The 21,196-nt window shown below is 52.4% G+C and overlaps 2 protein-coding genes across 2 annotated transcripts; both read left to right on the top strand.

The window, feature by feature from the left end:
- Positions 1-5,180: 5,180 nt before the first annotated feature.
- On the top strand, positions 5,181-6,116 carry LOC309685020 (olfactory receptor 14A16-like; the record flags this gene model as incomplete). The annotated part of the gene is made up of 1 exon (XM_082500840.1): positions 5,181-6,116. The coding sequence occupies one exon, from the start codon at positions 5,181-5,183 to the stop codon at positions 6,114-6,116; it is 936 nt and encodes a 311-aa protein (XP_082356966.1).
- An 11,057-nt stretch (positions 6,117-17,173) lies between these two features.
- LOC309685019 (olfactory receptor 14A16-like) lies at positions 17,174-20,888 on the top strand (the record flags this gene model as incomplete). Its single annotated transcript, XM_082500839.1, has 2 exons — positions 17,174-18,067; positions 20,817-20,888. The coding sequence occupies 2 exons, from the start codon at positions 17,174-17,176 to the stop codon at positions 20,886-20,888; spliced, it is 966 nt and encodes a 321-aa protein (XP_082356965.1).
- Positions 20,889-21,196: the final 308 nt, after the last annotated feature.

Raw genomic sequence — 21,196 nt, 5'->3', positions numbered from 1 at the left:
TGAAACCTGAGGGCAAATTCAAGGGAATCATAATGATCTTTGCCTACCTCAGGAGCAATTAAAGAAGAAAACAAAGATATTGACTGGACACTTCTGAATTGAGTAGGAGCCAGCGTAGATAGAACTGAGATACTCCATGTGTCTCTTGCCTCAGATTTCACCAGCAAGGTCTCCCAGGCCTTGGTGCCTCAAGGCAAGACTCTGGAGGAGAAGAGCCAGGGCTGGATGGGAATCAAATCAAAGGTGATTTGGGCAAAGTCAACCAGTACCAGTATGTGGGAAAAGAGGTAGCATGCAAGGGTGCTGAGAAAGGAAGAGAATGTCACAGTGAGGCCAGTCTCTATCATCTTGGAAAGGTCCTGGAGGCTGGGGGACTCAATCACAACTGCAAAAAGCAACGTGGCATGCATCTTTCCAAAAGATCCAGAGGATGAGCTGCGGAGCTGAGGCTGCTTAGCTTCACTTTAGATGAGTGTCCTGGTTTGAGGTAAAACAGAACCAATTTTGTTCAGTAACTTCACTTCTTAGCTGGGCCTCTTCTAACAACTGAAATTAACTGCATATTGTGCAGACAATGTTCACTCTCTCAGAGTGATAAGACCAATTGTTTATAGCTGATGCCCAGGCATGGTATGCAGAGAGGCTCCTGCTTATACTCATTGCTATAACACGCAAGGCCAACCAACTTGGTTATATGCCACGTTGGAGGGTCGGAAGCGGAAAAGCATAGTGGGGTCCCACCTGCAGGGAGGAGCGGACAGGACAGGTGACCCAAAACTGACCAACAGGGTATTCCATCCCATCTGCCTCACGCTCAGTATAAAAGCTGAGGGATCAAAGGGTCACGGGCTCTTCCTTCAATGGCCGACGTCTGAGGAGGACTCTGTTCATCTACCTGTGATCCCGATCCTGAATCCAGATCCGGAATCCAGTTCCCGTCCGTCACTGAGTCCAGCCTGGGACTGCCCCAGTGCCAGCCGGTGACATGACTGTCGTCTCGGGAGCTTGATACGGTTTTGTATATATTTTTCATTATTTCTTTTTATTTTATTATTAATATTTCATTAAAGTAGCTTAGTTTCTTCTAAACTCGTAAGTCTCTTTTTCCTCCTCTGCCTCTCTCTTTGAAGAGAGGTAGAGGGGAGCATCTGTCGGTCCCGTCTGGGGTCCCTCGGGTCCCCAGTGGTGGATTTGGCCTAAACCACGACAATGAGGAACATGTCCCAGGTCATGTCCCCTTGGATTGCTTTTCTGTGTGCCTGGAAGAGAAGGTGACTGGATGAACTCGGGCAATATGTGGATCAGTTGCCATCTAGCACTGACCCTCTCAAAGAAAGGGATGTCAGGAGGGAAGCGCTAGCAGGTGGGGGCAATGTTGGATAGCAAAGAAATAAAAGCAGGATCTATCCAGTTTACCCAAACTTCATTGCTCCCGGCGCCATTTAGATGTGAAACGTCCTGATAGAAACATGTTCTCGGAACACACTTTCTACATTTAGTTTGTTGGAGGAAATGTGGTTTTGCAGATGGCTGCACAAATCTCTACGTACATAGGAGCAGAGAAAGTATCATCTTGCTGGTCTGTCTTATGAAAAACATGAGAATGTACAGACCAACATCAAAGTTCTCAAGAGGAGGACTTCTTACACACACCTTACACCAAGGCCTTTTCCACACGTGTTTCAACTTCTCCATTTAGCTGTGAAATGGAGATGTAAATAAGATAAGAATTTGTCCCCTTCTTCTCCCTCATTATAGGTTCTTTAGGTCAGAGCAGAGTTGTGCTGGACCTCAGCCAAGGTACGAGGACCACACTCAGATGTGCAACAAAGGAATCTGGTGCCAAGTGCCCAAGGTCCTATGCAAGGCAAAGGTTTTGTTCAGAGCATGCAGGGGTGGATGGCAGATGGCAATAGAAAGAGGAAATGAGGTGACCTGAAGAAGAGCAAACCCTCAGGACCAGAGAGAAGCAGGGCTGGACTGTGCAGCCGTGGCAGGAGAGGGCTTTGCTCTCTGGGACGTCTCTGCAGGCCTGCAGGGCCTGTGGTGCAAGGGGAAGCTGATCTCCAGGAAAGACAAGGTGCTTTGGAAAATGTCCTCGGCGATGGACATCCTGTGATCCAAGAACATGGGGTAAATCATTGCTCTGTTCCATGATTGCATCATCAAAGGGATGACTAAAGGCTGTGGGAGAAGCACTGCCTACATCTACTGGATGGAGATGGGACAGGACTTGCCTCACTGCAGCTGCATGAACAAAGGCACTGAACGTCCCAGAGGTTCTCTTGGGGTGTGTTACACGGCTGCTCTGAATGGCAATTGTGTTCCTGCACGTCTTGTGTAGTCCCTGCTGGCTGCATGCGGCTGTGCAGGAGAGCCCTGGCACCTCCCGTAGCACCGCAGGGTGTAGGTCACCTTCCAATGGAGCAGCTGCCCTGAATGAGGTTGGGCACTGTAGGGGTGTCTGTGAGAAACGGGCCATGGGTGCCAAAGGAGATGGGGTAAAGACAGCTGGTGGAGGAGAGAGAGTGTCACCACCATGCCCCACCAGCCTCAAAACGATGACTCCAGACACTGCCCTGTCCCTCTTAATATTTCCATCAGTTACGAGCACGTGTCTTAGACCACCTCTGGCACCTCATGTGTCACCTGTGCTTTGCATGGGTACAGGAGGTACAGGAGACTCCTGCCTTTCACTGCCTGGGTGTGCTGTCTCCTAGTGGGGCAAGAAGAGGGGATTCTTGGACATAACTCTGTCTCCGAAAGGGGAAATGGCACTGCAGGGAAGAAGTTTCTCTGCCCAGCAGAGGGAGAAAAGATCAGCGATGACTTCAGCTTGTTTCCCAGGTGGTTCCCCTGGAGCCCCAGGGACATCTCTGAGGGAGCCCAGAGGGGACAGAGAGAGTGCCACTGTGGGCTGGTCCTCTGCTGCCAAACTGGGCCGGGCTGCTGGGCCGGAGGGAGCTTCTGGCAAGCGGGCAGCGCTGCAGAGAGACAGCTCTGCCCAGGAGCAGCTCCTCTGCACAGCGCAGCAGGGCTGAGGGCACTGCCTGCAGGCAGCGAGGGCAGAGCAGGGAGGCAGAGAGAGGTTAAAGGCAGTCTGGAGAGGGAGGATGCTGAGGGTGAATTGGGGTAGAACTCTTCCCAAAGCAGAGCAGCTGCAGTAGCTGGAGAGATCTCCAAAAGCTGGCACCTCCCACAGCCCGTGGGATCTTTCAGGAGGATGCTCACAACTTCTCTGCTGTGGAACAAGAGGACATTCTCTAGATTGGGGCTTCCCTGCTGCACCATCAGAGGCACAGGGCATGACGGCTGCCCTCTCCCAGGAATGGTCGAAGGGCTGTGAAGGTGGGTGTGCAGGCAGGGGTGGGCAGGGCTGTCCTTGCCAGCACGGTCCCTCCACCCCGGGGGCTGTGTGCCGGGGCAGGGACTCTGCCGCCTGCCAGGGTCAGCTCTCCACCTGCCCGGGGAGCTCCCCGCAGTGCTGTGGGGAGAAGCTGTGGGTGGAAGGAGTGACCCCAGCATGGTAGAGTAGGGATGAGCAGGTCAGGGCATGGTGCTTGTGCTCTCAAGAGAGCACAGCACGGGTGAGCTCTACCTCATGATATTTTTCAGAGGACCTCTCGGGCAACACACCAACTCAGCAGCATCTTCCCCTTTGCAGCCACATCAGGTTCGCTGTGAACTGGTCTTTAGCCCCCACACACTCAGAGGTGCCCCTGGGCAGCGCCCCGTCCCTGGAGGTGTTGGCTGGCAGAGGTGGGCGAACAGCAGTGGGATGGGGTTTGTGAGCACTGACGGGAGCTGAGCCGGGGACAGGGGGAGGGCTGCTGGCAGCAGAGACACGGGCAGGGAGTGAGAGGGAGCTGCTGCCTGAAACACTGGCGAGGGGCATGTGGGCCCGTCCGTGCTGTCCCTGAAGCACAGACACCTTCCCCTGGGCAGCTCCTGCCTGGTCTCCATTCCCAACCGGGGCACAGCTCTGCCCTCCAGCCCACGGGGTCTCGGGCACGCATTGACCCTGCAGCAGCCAGAGCCCAGCAAAGAACGAACCCCGGATTGCCGTCTGCCTAGCATGTCCCTCCTCCCTTGTCAGGAGAGTTGTGGCATTTCACTGCCGTCCCCTCCTGCCTGAGCTGCCCTTGTTCTCACCGTTGGATAAACTGAGGATAAACTGAGTCAGTGCGGGGGGTGGGGGTTGCGGGTGGCAGATTCAGCTCCCGTTCAGATGCCAACCCTTTGGGTCCTGCTCTGCAGTCGTGTCTGTGGGAGCAATGTGCCCAGGTCTCCTCCAGGCAACTTAAGGACATCAACTATTTCCCTGAGGAGTCTTGTGGGGCTGCAGGGTGCTCTCCAGAAGGGCACAGCTCTCCCATAGTATCTCCGTGCTCCCTCGGATCCACATGGAGAAGACATCTCGGTGCTCAGGCCATGGAAATGCTGCTGGGCAGATGTACGTGGGCAGCTGCAATGATCCCTCCTGGTCCCAGTCTGGGAGGGGAGAGATGAGAAAAGGCAATGAGCCTGTATATCTGCCCTTTGAACCTGGATTCCTTTCTTCTCCGCAGTGTCCTGCTTCTTTTGATGGCAAGACCTGAGAGGGATCCTCCTCCAGCTGCAAGCTGCCAGCACAGGGCAGCGGAGAAGAGGACTGATGGGCAGAGCTGCTCTCCTCTCTCTGCACTAAGGGACTCTCCCTTTGCCTCTCAGGACCCACAAGACTTCACCTGGAGTGCATTAGAAATGTCAGGGATTTCGGCCATCCCAAACCGCTCCGAAATGCGGCAGGTACAACCAGAACAAAACAGAGAAAACAAAATCCCCTCTCCTCTGCTGTGCAGTTGGGCAAATTGCCGACAACAACGCTGAAAAGCTCTTTGATATAACACGATTACATTTAATTGGAGATAGCCCTGCTGTCCTAGTTCCCTCTTGCTGCAGAGCAAGGAGGACTCCTCGGGAGCCCATTGCCCTGCTCCCAGTGGCAGCCTCAGCCAGCAAAAGCCAGAGCTCAAGTGAGGGAGCTGCAGAGAGGTGCTCCTGAAAAGAGGGTCTGAATGTGGGGCTGCGAAGACATATGCCATCCATTTTGCTGAGAGAAGTGTGCTCTGACTCAGTACTGTCTTTTCCTCCTTAACAGATAGTCACAGTTAAGAATAAGAGATACCCAGAGGCAGGAAATGTCCAACAGCAGCTCCATCACCCACTTCCTCCTCCTGGCATTCGCAGACACACGGGAGCTGCAGCTCTTGACCTTCTGGCTCTTCCTGGGCATCTACCTGGCTGCCCTCCTGGGAAACGGCCTCATCATCACCACCATCGCCTGCGACCACCACCTCCACATCCCCATGTACTTCTTCCTCATCAACCTCTCTGTTCTTGACCTGGGCTGCATCTCCACCACCGTCCCCAAAGCCATGGCCAATTCCCTCTGGGACAGCAGGACCATCTCCTACCAAGGGTGTGCTGCACAGGTCTTTTTCTTTTTCTTTTTCATATCAGCAGAGTTTTCTCTTCTCACTGTCATGGCCTATGACCGCTACATTGCCATCTGCCAACCCCTGCACTACGGGACCCTCCTGGGCAGCAGAGCTTGTGTCCACATGGCAGCAGCTGTCTGGGGCAGTGGGATTCTCAACGCTGTGCTGCACACGGCCAATACATTTTCACTGCCCCTCTGCCAGGGCAATGCCCTGCACCAGTTCTTCTGTGAAGTCCCCCAGATCCTCAGGCTGTCTTGCTCAGACTCCTATATCAGGGAAGCCGGGGTCCTTGTGGTCAGTGTCTGTCTGTTCTTTGAGTGTTTTGTTTTCATTGTGGTGTCCTATGTGCAGATCTTCAGAGCTGTGCTGCGAATCCCCTCGGAGCAGGGACGGCACAAAGCCTTTTCCACGTGCCTCCCTCACCTAATGGTTGTCTCCCTCGTTATCAGCACTGGCATGTTTGCCTACATGAAGCCCCCCTCCATCTCCTCACCATTCCTGGACCTGGTGGTGGCAGTGCTGTACTCGGTGGTGCCCCCAGCAGTGAACCCCCTCATCTACAGCATGAGGAACCAGGAGCTCAAAGAAGCATTGAAGAAAGGGATTCAATGGGTTCACCTTCAGCAGCAGTAAGCTGCCCATGTCTCCTCACAGGCTGTCCCTACTGTGCTGGATAATAGTGAGGCCTTCGGTAAATGTGTCATCACAGCATCAGAACTGCCTTCCTGAGGAGCATCTCTGTAATAACAGGGCAGCTCTCTCTGTTGCAGGAAAATTGACATAAACTAAGAAAACGTAATATAAATGTCATTGTAATTGAAGCAACCAAGGACACCTGCTGCTTTTCAAGTCCCCTGTACTGCCCCAAGCCTATTTAATAATTTTCCTAATATGAAAATAGAGAAAGAGTAACTAGACATGATTTATCTATGACTCAGTTAAGGAACTACCACCAGACAATGTAGCATTGTTGAGAAGCAGGGGATTCCTGTCAAGAGAGTGATGAACTGTAGGGCGGGTCAGCGAACCCAGAAAACCTCTTGGAACTGCCAAGATCAAAGAAGTGGTAAAAGGTAATTCTGCCAGGGGGAGATCGCGACCACTGACTCACTGACCACCTACCCAAATGATACCACCTATTCAAAAGAGAACAATGGAAGAAGAAGACAGAGTCTGTGCACTAATTTACATGGGAAGCAAAGAAATCTCAACCAATCCTTGAAGAGAATAACAATGAGTAACTGTGAATATATATATGAATTGTTTGAATATGTAAACATCAATGCATAGAAGTGGAGTCTTTTGAAGCTAAGTTGTGCTCCCGTTTTGGGCTGAGCACCCCATTTCCGCGCATTAATGGAATAAACTTGGAAATACCTCTGCTCTGTGTGTTATTGGCTTGCACACCGTGTAACAAACTCAGATTTGGGATATCAGGAGGGTGTCATACTGCAGTGAAATAGATCTAGTTTTGTCTTTGAGGCAGCAGCAGAAGGAGGATGTGCAGTTCAGTGCAATGACATGGAGCTAAATAGAGGATTCAAATGAGTCTATGGGATGAGACATCTTTGGCATCTGAGGAGCATTAGGAGGGCTTTGGAAGAAGCCGCACAGGTTATGGGGAACTCACAGCCATTAGGAAAACCTCAGAAAACGACAGCCTTGTGTTTGAAGAAATAGTGAAGACAGAGTCATCAGTAGAGCTTGGGACAGCATGGGGTCAGAGTGGGGTGGGGAAGCAGGGGTTGGCATCTGCATCTGTTCTGATGCTGGCATCATCTCCTCTGATCTTGGCATCTGCAGAGAAACAGCCACAGCCTGTGGGGCGTATGGCCCCTTTTTTGGGGCTGGGACTCCCCAACAGAACTGAAATCCTTGTCCTTTTGACTATGGCTGCGGTCTCTTCCACTGAGGCCCCTGAGAGCACTCCAGTTCCTTACATCAACGGGGCCTTGTTGCCTCCACCCCACCCTCCAGAGGGCCTGAGAGGTGTCCTACCACTGTCTTGCCCTTGGCATCACACACCCCTTCATCTCAGTGCTCCCAGGAAGAGCCCTGAGCTTCCTGTGTGGGAAAGGATCCCCATTCCCAGGGTGTGGGGGTCAGTGCTTGGACATCCCGCTTGATGAGACAGGTCAAGGGCTTTCACAACCACTTCCATGTTTGATTTTCAACCTGTAAGCAGTGCCTCTGAATTCCTGCTTCACCAGCCTCCAGGGACAGTCCCTTTTCTGGTCATTCCCCCCAAGGTCTTTTCAGGGGTGGCCCTCAGTGCAGCCCACTGACATGCTAAGAAACTTGAAGCTTTGTTGCTGCCTTTTACTTCTCAAGAGGCCAGTTCATTAACATGCAAAATGCCCTAACAAGCCAAGGCTCTGAGCATAATTTTCTTCACTTTACAATTCTTATTTGAGAGATTTCAGAAGTGAAATGATTTTAAAAATGAAAGAAAAGAAAAGAAAAAAGTTTCCTTTTTCTTCCACTTGTCTTTGTTTATCTGCTTACGCATTAAGTGATATCAGCAATTTCCAAATGATATTGAAACTGGACCTCTCCAAATGGAGGGTGAATGTGTAGGTATTGAGGTTTGGGCTGGACTGGCCACTCAGGCAGAACGGCAGATGCTCTCCCCTACCGAGGAGAGGCAGGAGAGAAAGGGACTTATGAGTTTAGAAGGACCTAAACTATGTTAATGAAATATTAATAATAAAATAAAAAGTCCATAATGAAATATATACAAAACCATATCAAGCTCCCAGGATGATGATCACGTCACTGGCTGACGCTGGGGCAATCCCAGACTGGACTCAGTGCTGGATGGGAACTGGATTCCAGATAAGGATTCAGGATCGGGATCACAGGCAGACGAACAGACAGAGTCCTCCTCAGACCGGTCATTGAAGGAAGCAAGCTGACCCTTTGATCCCTCAGCTTTTATACTGATCATGAGGCAGATGGGATGGAATACCCCGTTGGTCACCTGTCCTGTCCACTCCTCCCCGCAGGTGGGACCCCACTATGCTTTTCCACTTCCAACCGTCCAAGGGGGAAACCACAAAGTTGGTTGGCCTTGGGTGTTATAGCAATAAGTATAAGCAAGAGCCTCTCTGCACACCGTGCCTGGGCATCCGCTGTGACCATAGGTCTGATCACTCTGAGAGATTGAACACTGTCTGCACAATATACTCTTAATTTCAGTAGTTAGAAGAAGCCCGGCTAAGAAGCGAAGTTACTGAAGAAAATTGGTTCTGTTTTACATCTCATCAAGTTCCCACCTAGCTTTTTCAGACGATTTTTCCATGGCTGAGGTGTTGACCTGCCGAGGGACATCATCTAACCAGTTGTCCAATACACTGCCACATGCTACCGCAGATTTATGGTTTTTCCTCAACTGAGACAGCGGCCTGGTCACGTGACCTGTCCAATGCTGAAACACTGTCCTGCGCGGCAGAAAAAGATTATGTGCATAATGCTGCATGTCAGTATCCACATGACCCACCGTCGGTGCCTCATCCTCTTTCCAGCAAAATAATACCAATCCATGAGCATGTGCCGCTGGTGCTCTCCGTACCCACATGCGCCAAGTGGGTCCGGTAATTTTGAGTGCATCTGGATCTAATGGTGTCTTCAGGTTGTCCAAATCAGTAAAAATCATCTGCCGCACAGCTATTTCCCTCAGATTCTGAACATCTCTCTCAATAGTTGTCCACTTGGATGGGTGGTATGGGATAGCGTCCCTATAGGGATACTTGCTCCTCACGCTTTACAGGAGTCATCTCCAGAGGCTAAGGGATTGTGGTGGTCTTCCAAAAACCCTGTCAATACCCAATTCTCTAGTCAATGGTCCCAACCGCTTGGCTTCTCTACCATCTAAGTCCAAACTATCGGCTCCAGTGTCCCAGCAATCGAGTAGCGGAGGAATCACTTGCTCGCCTTCCTGACAGCCGTAATGCTTACGTATGTCTCTCAGCTCACTTAGGGATAACGATGGAGTGGTTTCCTCTGTTTCTTCATTGCGTGATGTCCCTGACTGCCCGTTGCTATCTGGTCCTATTGCACGTCTCGTCTTATGCACAGGGTTGACTGATACCGGCACTGACTGGGTCTGTAGTTCAGCTGCATCATCCATCACCAAGGTCGGAGTAGGTGTAATACTCGTTGCAGCTGCGGGTCCTGTCATGGTAGCCAGCGGGGACTGGAGAGGTGCAATGTCCGTCATGGGGGCTGGTGGGTGCTGTGCAGGAGAAATACCGTGCGGTGCCTGACATAGGAACCGGCGGGATCTTAGCCAACGGAGTCTGGATCGGATGGATGCCTGCCATGGGGGCTGGCAGGGTCTGAGTGTCGCAGGGGATGGCAGGGTCTGTGCAGGCGCAATGTCTGTCACAGGGACAGGTGGGGGCTGTGCAGGTACGATGTCGGCTGTGGGGGCCGGGGGGTTGCCGCTGGACGCTTCCCTATACAGCAGATCCACCAATGAAGAAGAAAGAGCCCGCAAAATTTAATTACCCAAGCACAATAACCAAAACATTCCAAGGGTACTCCAGACTTTCAAAAACTGTTGCTATTGATGCCACCGGCACATACAAAGACTCAAGAGACATCCCCCCTCTTGCTAAATGGCCCATAATATAACCCAAGGTGTAATTATGCACAATGTCCAACAGAGGCCTCCCGCCGTCCCAAGGTGAGTCTGACCGCGGCAATTCGCAAGGTGCCATTACGTAAGGGACAGAAAATGGAAACATTAAAAAAGACCCGATAACATAGCAAAATACTGCCACCCAAAATAAAAAGGCAATCGTTTTAAGTCCCCATCTAGAAACGATAAGCTGCCCTAAACCAGCAGAAAGGGGAAATGTGGAGAAATGCCAGGAGTGTTGCTGTGAGGAGGCAAGAGAGGGACAGAGGGTTGGGCTCTGCTGGGTGGAAGAGGAGACCAGGGCGTTCCTTCAGAGTGGGTGTCTGCACTGCAGGGGATGGCAGGGAGGGTGCCCAAGTCCCCTCTCCCAAGGTGTTTGTGGGAGCAGGTCCCTCTGACTCCCTGACCACGTCTGGGCTGCCTGGAGCTGTCCCTGCCGGGAGCTGTTTCTCTGTCCCAACATCTCCTCCCTGCCAGTGCTCACTGACCCCATCCCTCCCGCTGTGTGCTCAGCTCTGCCCTGCAGATCCCTCCTGGCAGCAGGGCACTGCCCAGGGACATCTCTGTGTGCCAAGGGGATAAGAAGAGGCTCAGACAAATGCTAACAAGAACTGGGGTCTCCGTACGTGCTCCAGAGTGTAGAAAAAAATTTCCCATCTCCCACTGTCAGGGATGTCACAGTCAGGGGTGAGAAGGTAGAGTTGAGGCTCCTGAAAGAAGGGAACAAGGCCAAGATGGGGACTTCAGGAGAGCAATCTTTGGCCTTCTGAGGGACCTGATCAGAAGAATCCCATGGGATACGGCCCTGCGGAGAAGAGGGGAGCAGAGAGCTCTTTGCTAGTCAAGGATGGACTCTTGCAGCTCCAGAACAGTCCACCCCATCATATAGGAAGTCTGTCAAAGCTGGCAGGAGCCTGGCATGGGTGAGAAAGGAGGTCCTGACTAAAATGAAGCATGAAGGGGCAGCCCAGAGAAGGTGGACGCTGACTGGCTTCTGGCCTCAATGATTCTGTGACTCTGTGCTGGAGAGAGCCATTTGCGTGAGTGTGTGCTTGTCTGTGCCTGGGGGGAGAAGGGGGACGAGGGGATCCTGGGGTCAGGTTCTGGATAGATGGAAGGTGTCAGACCAGCTCTTGGAAGGATCCGTTTTTGCTGTGTGTCTATATGGGTAGATATCTTACACTAACATAATACAGCACACAAAGAGCCCACCCTTGTTTCCCTCTCTCCACTGAGCAAGGTTTTGATTGCCCTAGAAACCTCTTTGTGTACCACAAGTCTTCCCGTGATGATAATGCATTTGGGGGCGGGGAGGGGGGGGGGGGGGGGGGGGGGTTGGGCAGGGAGGCTGGGTGAGTGTAGAGGGACGAGGCTGGCTCTGACAGGGGCCATGAAGCAGCTGCCCGGAGGTGACAGCAAGGACATTACAAGGAAGAAACTTATCTCTGTTGACGTCATTGTTTTTAGGAAGGCAAAGCTCCCCTTGAGCCAGTGGTTGCAAGGAAGGTCAAGAGCAGAAAGAAGGCTTAGGGGGACCTCCTTGCACCCTGTCAGAACCTAGGAGGAGGTCATAAAAATACAGAGATAGGCTCTCCACCTCTGGTGCATATTAGGAGGATGAAAGACAAGTGTTGGGTGAAAGAGGGGATGTTCAACCTGGAGATAAGGAGAAGATTTTCCGCCAGTGTCAGGGCTCGTCCTGAGCCGGGTGGCCATGAGCCCCACCTGCCCTTCTGTCTGCCATGGTTGGTCAGGTTGCTGTAACAGAGGTGCCCCCAGGATCAGAACCCAGGTGGGCCTCTTCCACCTGCCTCACCCCCTCCCCTCCCCAAGGACGGAATTCCTCTTGGGTGGGGTCTCTGATGCGCTGGATGATCTCAGCATGCCTGCTGGCCAGCATGTCTCCTGAGGGCCAACCAGGCTGCTGCTGTGGAAGTGCCCTCATAAGCATCACCATGCCAGCCATCTCCCCTTGGCCTGCCGCTCCCCTTTCCCTCTGCCCCTATCTTGGCTCTGCTGGGAGGAGTGGTATTGTGATAAACCTCTTGTCCCCAAACTGCTGGGGCCATCTGCGGGCCAGTCATGCTCCTATAACAGTAGTGGCCTCACAATCAAATCAGAACTTGTCTCACCTTTGCCTATCTCTCCCCATCCACTCCCTTGACTCCTCATCTCTACTGGACCCCACCTTCAACATCCAAACCCCGTTACTGGCTTTTCCCTCTCCTCTGCCCCACGGGTTGCCAGAGACAGGGTGGCACATCTTACGTTTAAGCTTTGCAGTGCTCATGCATAATTCTTGTGATAAAGTCAGTGCTGAGATCAGACTCTATGGTGTGCAGCAGTTAAAACAGCAGATTGGCAGTGGTGGCCACCATGTTGGTTTCAAAAGGAGGGGGGCTTCTGTCCGTTTTCAAAAAGGAAAATTTGCTTTCTCTTACGATGCAGGTTGACCTGATGGGTCTTTTCACATTAATCCCTTTCATTGCCCAGGTTGGAAGATGACATTTTCCCACCTTGGATCAAGACGATGGGCTCTCTCACAGCCACTCCAAGTGTCTTACTCTGGAGTTATTCAGCCTGAGTTTGCCATACATGAAGAGTGTTTGTGCATGCTCATGTGTCCGCTAATAAGAGGGCCAAGTTTCTCCTATTCCCAATGGCCACTTCCGATGTGTGAGAATCTTCTGGCAAGCATTCCAGGATCCCTGGTGCCAGCCCACAAGAACCTGGGCCTTCCCAGTAGACCCTATGGATCTTGTCCAAGACATACTCTTGAATTCCCAGACTGATGGGAGTGCGCTGCATTGATTGTGACTTCTGTTCATGACTATATGTTACTCTGCTGAAAGCTGAGCTGCTGTTCCAGCTTTCTGTAGCTCAGTTTCTAAAACCTTTAATTCTGTTTCTAAATCTTGTGCTTGTCCAACTTCTAAGTCCAGCTGTTTGATTTGTAACCAGGGTCTATGTCTGTTTACCCTGAGATCTTCCTATCAAACTTTGATTAAGATGATTGTCTTTATTTTGGGAAATTCCTCCTCCTTCAATTTACGGGTGTCTTTTTTTCACATTCTTTACCTCGTCATCCATTTCTCTCAGGAGATCCTGTGAATCATACATGGCACACCACAGGGTTCCAATGGCACCGGCTTCCTTTTTCACTTTGCAATGACTAACGTAAACTTCACAGGCTGGAGAAGTGGGATCTGCTACTTTAAGACAGTGGGATCTCGTAGGGCATTTCTCTAGTTCAATCACCTGCTTATTGAGTTTCTAACATCCTTTTCCTCCTTAACATATATTTTAGCTCAAGCTGCATGGTCTGTTTTATGCTGTGCACTTCCCATACAGCCTCTACACAGGCAAACACTAACAGGAATTTTGCTGCTCCAAGCGACTCAGTAGAAAAGAGTTTTAAATGCGTTTTCTGTAAGCTCCAATTCCAGACTGACTTTCCTTCAGAGGTCCATTGGTTCTGAGCATCCAGAAAGCCACACCAAAGATGCATTGTGGGTCATTTCAGTCACCACCATCACCCACAAACCTTCCACTTTGACTGCAGGGCTTGCCTCTCCGTTTACAGACCACGCAGTGAAGTTGGGATGAGGCTGTTTGTTAGGAGAGCTTCCCAGACAAAATGCTGTTTGAGCCCAGCCAAGGGTGTGTCGGGGACAATTCCTCGAGGCAGCCAACCAAATATTAAATGAGCACAGAGCTACTTGTGGCTGGAATTCTGTGTGCAGGAGCAAGGACTGCCTTCAGTCCAACAGTGCAGTTCCTTCACCCTTGTCGTGGTTTGGGCCGGCCTGGCCACTGCGACAAACGACAGATGCTCTCCCTCACCTCTCTTTCCAAGGAGAGGAGGGAGAGAGAGAAAGGACTTGTCAGTTTAGATAAGTTAGTCAGTTTTGGGTCACTTCTCATCTCCGCTCCTATCCAAAGGTGTGACCCCTCTACACTTTATGGCTTCCGACCCTCCAACGGGGCATATAACAAAGTGAGCTGCCCTTGGTTGTTATAGCAAAAAGTCTAAGCAAGAGCCTCTCTGCATACCATGCCTTGGCATCAATTATAGATGATCAGGTTTTGTCACTCTGAGAGCCAACAGCTTATGGACAATATGCATTAAATTTCAGAGAGTTCAGTTAGTTCGTGGAGGCTTGGCTGCAAAGTCAAATTACTGAACAGAAAATGGGTTCTGTTTCACCTCAAACCAGCACAGGTGGGCTGTTCTTTTGGGAGGGTATTAGGAGAATAAAAGAGAAGCACTCGAGATTTCAGGGAATGGAATGAGAAGCAAAGGATGCTGTTGGCCTTCTTTGCCCCTGGCTCCTGTTTTGCCTAATGAAACTGAAGGACCAGCAGAGCCTTTCCCGCAAAGCTGCCACCCAGCCACACCGCCCCTGCCCTCTGTCATTGCACGGGGTTAGTGCACCTCAAGGGCAGGACTTCAGAGTTCTCTTTATCGGACATCATGATATTCCTTTTGGCCCATCCCTCTGGCCTGTCTATGTACCTCTATGTTCCCTCCCTCAACCTCCATGGCCTTTCAATGATTACAGAGTATTATTGGACACGTTGGGACATTGGCTTACCCTGTCATCTCCCTCAGCTGCCACCCTTCCTGTCCCATAGACTGGTAAGGATTGTCTTAGTTAAGGTGACTTGGGAACAATCCACTGCTGGTGGTGTTCCTCCAGATTCCTGCCCCGAGACACAGAGCCCTGGGAGACCTTGCTGGGGCAGACTGAGGCAAAGAGGATGTAGAGAATCTCAGATATAGCTCCACCCGCTCTCTTAAACTCAGCAGTGGCCACACAGTGGCTTTGTTTCTCCTCAAACTGTTCCTGAAGGAGTAAACACTCATTCTGTTGCCCTTGAATTGCCTTTCAGGCTTAGATTGAATTGCGATCTGGACTATAGCTGAGCTTGGAGGAGGCTGTCCTTGAAGACCAGCTGGACTGAGCTCTTCACCATGTCACAGCTCTGTCTGCCACAGGAACAGCTCCAGCTCGTCCTGTCTGTTCCCCTGTCTGAAATCATTACTGCTCGTTTGGGCTGAAGCCCCCCAGCTGTGGCACCAGGCAAGCGGTGACTTGCCATAAGGACTCCTGGTATCAAGAGTCCAAGAACCCGTGTGTGCTACTGCTGGGACAAGAAGACGGGGTGCTCATGCCCAGCACTTCTGCTGGGAGAAATAACACTGCTGAAAGTAAGTGTCTCTGCGCAGCTGAGGGAGGGAACATGAGAGATTGCATCATTTTTTTTCACAGGCGGTTCCCCTGGAGCCGCAGGGACACCTCCAGGGAGCCCAGAGGGGACAGAGAGAGTGCCACCGTGGGCTGGTCCTCTGCTGCTGAACTGGGCCGGGCTGCTGGGCCGGAGGGATCTCCTGGCAAGCGGGCAGCGCTGCAGAGAGACAGCTCTGCCCAGGAGCAGGGCTGGGGGCACTGCCTGCAAGCACGGAGGGGAGACCTGTGAGGCAGAGAGACCTTAAAGGCAGTTGGGAGTGGGGGGTGCTGAGAGCTCAATGGGGCAGAAATCTTCACCGCCCTCTGCGTGGTAAGTCTCGGGGTGCCGGGCAATGCAGCTCCAGTTCCTGGAGGGATCTCCTCAAGCTGGTCTATCTGAGAGCTGCTGGGCTCTGTCAGGAGGACTCTCTCAGTTTCAGTGCTGTAGAGGAGGAGGATGTGCTCCAGAGCAGGGCTTCCCTGCTGCCCATTGAGAGGGACAGGGCCCGAGGGCTGCCTTCTGCTGGGGATGCTTGTGGAGGTGTGCGTAGGGGTGTGCAGGCAAGGGTGGCAAAGGGCTGTCCTTGCCAGAAGGGTCCCTGCACCCCGGGGCTGTGTGCCGGGCAGGGACTCTGCCAGGGTCAGCTCTCCGCCTGCCCGGGGAGCTCCCACGGAGCTTCTGTGGGGAGAAGCAGTGGGTGGAAGGAGTGACTGCCAGCAAGGCAGATGCCTTCTGTTGCTGAGATGGACCTGTGTGGGTCAGGGCTGCTCCAGATCCCCATCACCCCCAGGACATTTGCAGAGGGCCCTTTTGAAGAAGGACATCGAGGCACCTTTCCCCTGAAAGGGAACAAGTCTGTGCTGTGGGATTTCTCCTCTCAGCTGGTGGGTGGGCAGTGGGAGGTGGGAATGGATTTCTCCTTTGTGGAGAAGGCACAGAGACCCCCGTTCTCGATAGCACTTCCCTGAAGCCCTCCTGAGCCCCCGCACACCCAGAGATGCCCCCGGGCAGCGCTGTGCTGCCAGGAGGGGTCTGCAGGGCAGAGCTGAGCACACAGCGGGTGGGATGGGCTCTGGGGCACTGGCAGGGAGGAGACCCGGGGGCAGAGAAGCAGCTCCAGGCAGGGGCAGCTCCTGGCAGCCCAGACACAGGCAGGGACAGAGAGGGAGCTGCTGCCAGAAGTGCCCAGGCAGGGGGAATCCCGGCACCTCCAGCCACCCCCTGAACTTCAGACAACTTCTCCGCAGGAAGCCTCTGCTCTCCTCTCCCACCCACCCCACAGCCACAGGGTCCAGAGCTCGAGATGCCTTCTCAGCAGCTGCACCTCCACTCAAGGAGATGTGTGATTGTCCTACAAGTGATGCACAACATAAAAGCAAGTGCCCTGCAGTGTCGCTGTCTGGAGACACTGTCACTGAGGAGAAGGCTTCACTGCACGCCTGTCTGACTCCCTCTCCTTGCTTCCTTTTTTCAGAGCACAGACGTGTTTCTCCTTGTTTCCCCACCCCTCTGTTGAACTCTGCATCTAAGGAGTTTGGGAGGGGGTGTGGGTCAGCTTCTCTTCTGCCTCTGACTCTGCCTCTGACTCCTGCCCCAGAGGTGCCCTCATGGAAAGTAGGTGTCGAAGCAGTATTTTACCCGATAAGGGAGAGTGTCACTGAGTTTGTGGGGTTGGGAATGAGCTGAGTCATTCCTCATTCAGCTGTGGGAGGCGGATTTCTATGAGGAATGGCATTGGGATTTCCTCAGAGAAGTCTCTCCCAGTTTGTCACTGCCTTTTCCTCCTTGGACAGATCCCCCTGCCCAGAGGCAGCAAATGTTCAACAGCAGCTCCATCACCTACTTCCTCCTCCTGGCATTCGCAGACACACGGGAGCTGCAGCTCTTGACCTTCGGGCTCTTCCTGGGCATCTACCTGGCTGCCCTCCTGGGAAACGGCCTCATCATCACCGCCATCGCCTGCGACCACCGCCTCCACACCCCCATGTACTTCTTCCTCCTCAACCTCTCTCTTCTTGACCTGGGCTCCATCTCCACCACTCTCCCCAAAGCCATGGCCAATTCCCTCTGGAACACCAGGGCCATCTCCTATGCAGGATGTGCTGTCCAGCTCTTTTTCTTACTCTTTTTCATTTCAGCAGAGTTTTCTCTTCTCACTGTCATGGCCTATGACCGCTACGTTGCCATCTGCCATCCCCTGCACTACGGGACCCTCCTGGGCAGCAGAGCTTGTGTCCGCATGGCAGCAGCTGCCTGGGGCAGTGGGTTTCTCTATTCTCTCCTGCACACGGCCAATACATTTTCACTGCCCTTCTGCCAGGGCAATGCCCTGCACCAGTTCTTCTGTGAAATCCCCCACATCCTCAAGCTCTCCTGCACACACTCCTACCTCAGGGAAGTTGGGCTTCTTGTGGTTGGTGTCTGTTTAGCCTTTGGGTGTTTTGTTTTCATTGTGGTGTCCTATGTGCAGATCATGAGGGCTGTGCTGAGGATCCCCTCTGAGCAGGGACGGCACAAAGCCTTTTCCACGTGCCTCCCTCACCTGGCTGTGGTCTCCCTCTTTATCAGTACTGGAGTGTTTGCCCACCTGAAGCCCCCCTCCATCTCCTCCCCATCTCTGGACCTGGTTGTGTCATTTCTGTACTCAGTGCTGCCTCCAGCAATGAACCCCTTCATCTACAGCATGAGGAACCAGGAGCTCAAGGATGCCGTACGGAAACAGACCGAATGGACACTGTTTCACTGACAATAACCTGCTGCCCCTTCCATGCACATTGCCCAAGGCTTATCTTAGGCTGTGAGTCTGCTTTTTTCTCTCGTGATAATCCTGCTTGTAGATAATTTTCTGAGTTTACACTGCTTCTCTTGAGGCTTCATCCTACTGTGTCTGACCCTTGCACAACACAGAGTCAGGTGTGGCCTGACAGATAACAGCTCTTCAATAAAATGGCATCTCCCAAGTGCCGTGCCTGAAGGATGGGCTGTTCCTCCAAAGTTCCTTCCAAGAACATGTTCAAGGAATCAATATTTTAAGGAGTCTCTTCTTGTGTTTTCAAAGTTTCTGGAGCTAAGCTCATGGTATAATTGGTTTCCACTTCACCAAATATTCTGGATTTAAAGGCGCTCTTCTTGGTGCCCAATAGAAGGGGAGACGGTCCATGAGCTCCCATTATCTCCTCAGTCTTCTTCATGTGTGACAGGACTGATGGCATATACTGGACGTTCTGGAAATGTATCTCAGGCGGGAAGAGAGGCGGGATAAGGGACTCGACACTTGCCCTTGAGATTGAACGGATGGAGACTCCGAAGGTGAAACACCCTCCAAGGTGAAGTCCACCAATATAAAGCACTGAATCAATGTGTCCACGCACAAGGACGCTGCAGTGCCGAGGGAGTCAGCAGGGCCTCATCAGGCACAGGGAGGGGAGAGTGGGGGGACACAGGAGGTGCCTGAGGGAACCCCAGGGCCAGGTCTGCTGTGCTGTCCTGGGGCGTGGGGCTGACTGGGGAGAGAAGGGGGCAAATTCAGTCAGGGCTTGGAATGAGGCACAATATGAATTCCGGAGAGGCAGAGAGTGACCAGCCTCTTTTTCCTCATTCCCTCAGCACAACCATGAGCCCCGGGGCTGATGGGCAGGCTGACCTCCTTTTCTGCCCCCCAGGAGCTGCTGTGCCCTTGGGAGGAGCTGGGGCTGTGCGGTGAGTGCCCAGAGCTCTGCATCAGCCTGCGGCGGGCAGTGCTGTGGGGCCAGCCCAGACTGGGCTGCTGGGCTGGGTTGTCCTGGGGAGAGGGCAGGGGAGGTGGGCAGAGCTGGGGAGGGCTGGGGAGTGCTGGGAAGTGCCTGTGAGCGGACAACGGCAGTGTTAGAGCCCTTTCCAGGGAAGACTGAGGCAAAGAAGTCGTTGAGTACCTCAGCCTTCTCCATGTCCCGGGTGACCATGTCTCCCGGTTCCTTCCTGGGTGCGCCCACGTGTTCCCTAGTCTTCCTTTTGTCACCCACATACCTATAGAAGTCTTTCTTGTTGCCCCTCATGCTCCTGGACTGATTCACCTCTACCTGGGCTTTAGCTTTCCTAACCTGATCCCTGGCTGCTCAGAAAATACCTCCCAGGCTACCTGTCCTTGCTTCCACCTTCTGTAGGCTTCCTTTGTCTCTTTGAGATTGACCAGGAGCTCCTTGGTCATCCACACAGGCCTCCTCCTGTCTTTGCCTGACTTCCTCTTTGACGGCATGTATTGCTCCTGAGCTTGGCAGAGGTAGCGCTTGGATATTAGCCAACTTTCATGGGCCCCTCTTCCTTCCAGGGCTTTGTCCCAATGTAATTCACCAAGCAGATCCCTGAAGAGGCCACAGTCTGCTCTCCTGAAGTCCAGGATAGAGAGCTTACTGTGTGCTCTCCTAGCCACCTTAAAGATCCCAGACTCTGCCACCTCAAGGTCACTGCAGCCAAGGCTGCCCTCGACCATGACATTCCCCATGGGCCCCTCTTTCTTGGTCAGGACAAAGTCCAGCATGGCACCTCTCCTCATTGGCTCTGCTGTCACTTGGAGAAGGATGAAATCATTAATGATTTCCAGAAACCTCCTGGATTGCCTATGCGCTGCTCTGCTTTCCTTCCAACAGCTATCAGGGTGGCTGAAGTTCCCTCTGAGGACCAGGGCTTGTGAATGTGAGCCTACTCCAATCAGTCTATAAAGGGCCTTATCCACTCGGTCTTCTTGGTACCCCCATGTACTTTTTCCTCTTCAACCTCTCTGTTCTTGACCTGGGCTCCATCTCCACCACTCTCCCCAAAGTCATGGCCAATTCCCTCTGGGACACCAGGGTCATCTCTTATTCAGGATATGCTACACGAGCCTTGCTGTTTGTCTTTTACATTTCAGCAGAGTTTTCTTTTCTCACCATCATGGCCTATGACCGCTACGTTGCCATCTGCCAACCCCTGCACTACGGGACCCTCCTGGGCAGCAGAGCTTGTGTCCGCATGGCAGCAGCTGTCTGGGGCAGTGTTTTCCCTATGCTGTGCTGCACACGGCCAATACATTTTCACTGCCCCTCTGCCAGGGCAATGCCCTGCAACAGTTCTTCTGTGAAATCCCCCACATCCTCAAGCTCTCCTGCTCACATTCAGACTACCTCAGGGAAGTTGGGCTTCTGGTGCTTAGTGTCTTACTAGCATTCGGGGCTTTTGCTTTCATTCTCTTTTCCTATGCGCAGATCTTGAGGGCTGTGCTGAGGATCCCCTCTGAGCAGGGACGGCACAAAGCCTTTTCCACGGGCATCCCTCACCTGGTTGTGATCTCCCTGTTTATCATCACTGCCATGTTTGCCTACCTGAAGCCCCCCTCCATTTCCTCCCCATCTCTGGGCCTGTTGGTGTCATTTCTGTACTCAGTGGTGACTCCAGCAGTGAACCCCCTCATCTACAGCATGAGGAACCAGGAGCTCAAGGATGCCCTGTGGAAACTGATGACTGGTATCTTGTCAGAAGCAGCAATGAACTGCCCATCTTCTACATATCACACATGATGTAACTCATTACAGGCCCAGATTGTCTTTAATATATTTTTCCTTTCATTTATGTGTTTTTTAGCTTTTCTGGGGTTTGTTAATGCTGTCAATAAAAGTGAAGAATCATCCTTTATCCTATTGCTATGTCAGGGTCTGTCTGTGTTGTGGGAGCCACAGACTTTGTGTAAATAAGAAGCTCTTCTCTCTTTGTTTTTAAAAAACTGAAGTACCCTGCACTGACTTGTTTGTCTGAGATCCTTTCCCCGAGAACTTCTCTGGAGCTGCAGGGGCCTCATCTGTGTGCTGAGGTGGAGGGGGCAGGAGCC

This window comes from Vanellus vanellus, assembly GCF_965231255.1.
Source record: "Vanellus vanellus genome assembly, contig: HAP1_SCAFFOLD_125, whole genome shotgun sequence".
Taxonomy (NCBI): Eukaryota; Metazoa; Chordata; class Aves; order Charadriiformes; family Charadriidae; genus Vanellus; species Vanellus vanellus.
Note: the sequence above shows the minus strand (reverse complement) of the source record. Positions and strands in the feature narration are given on the sequence as shown.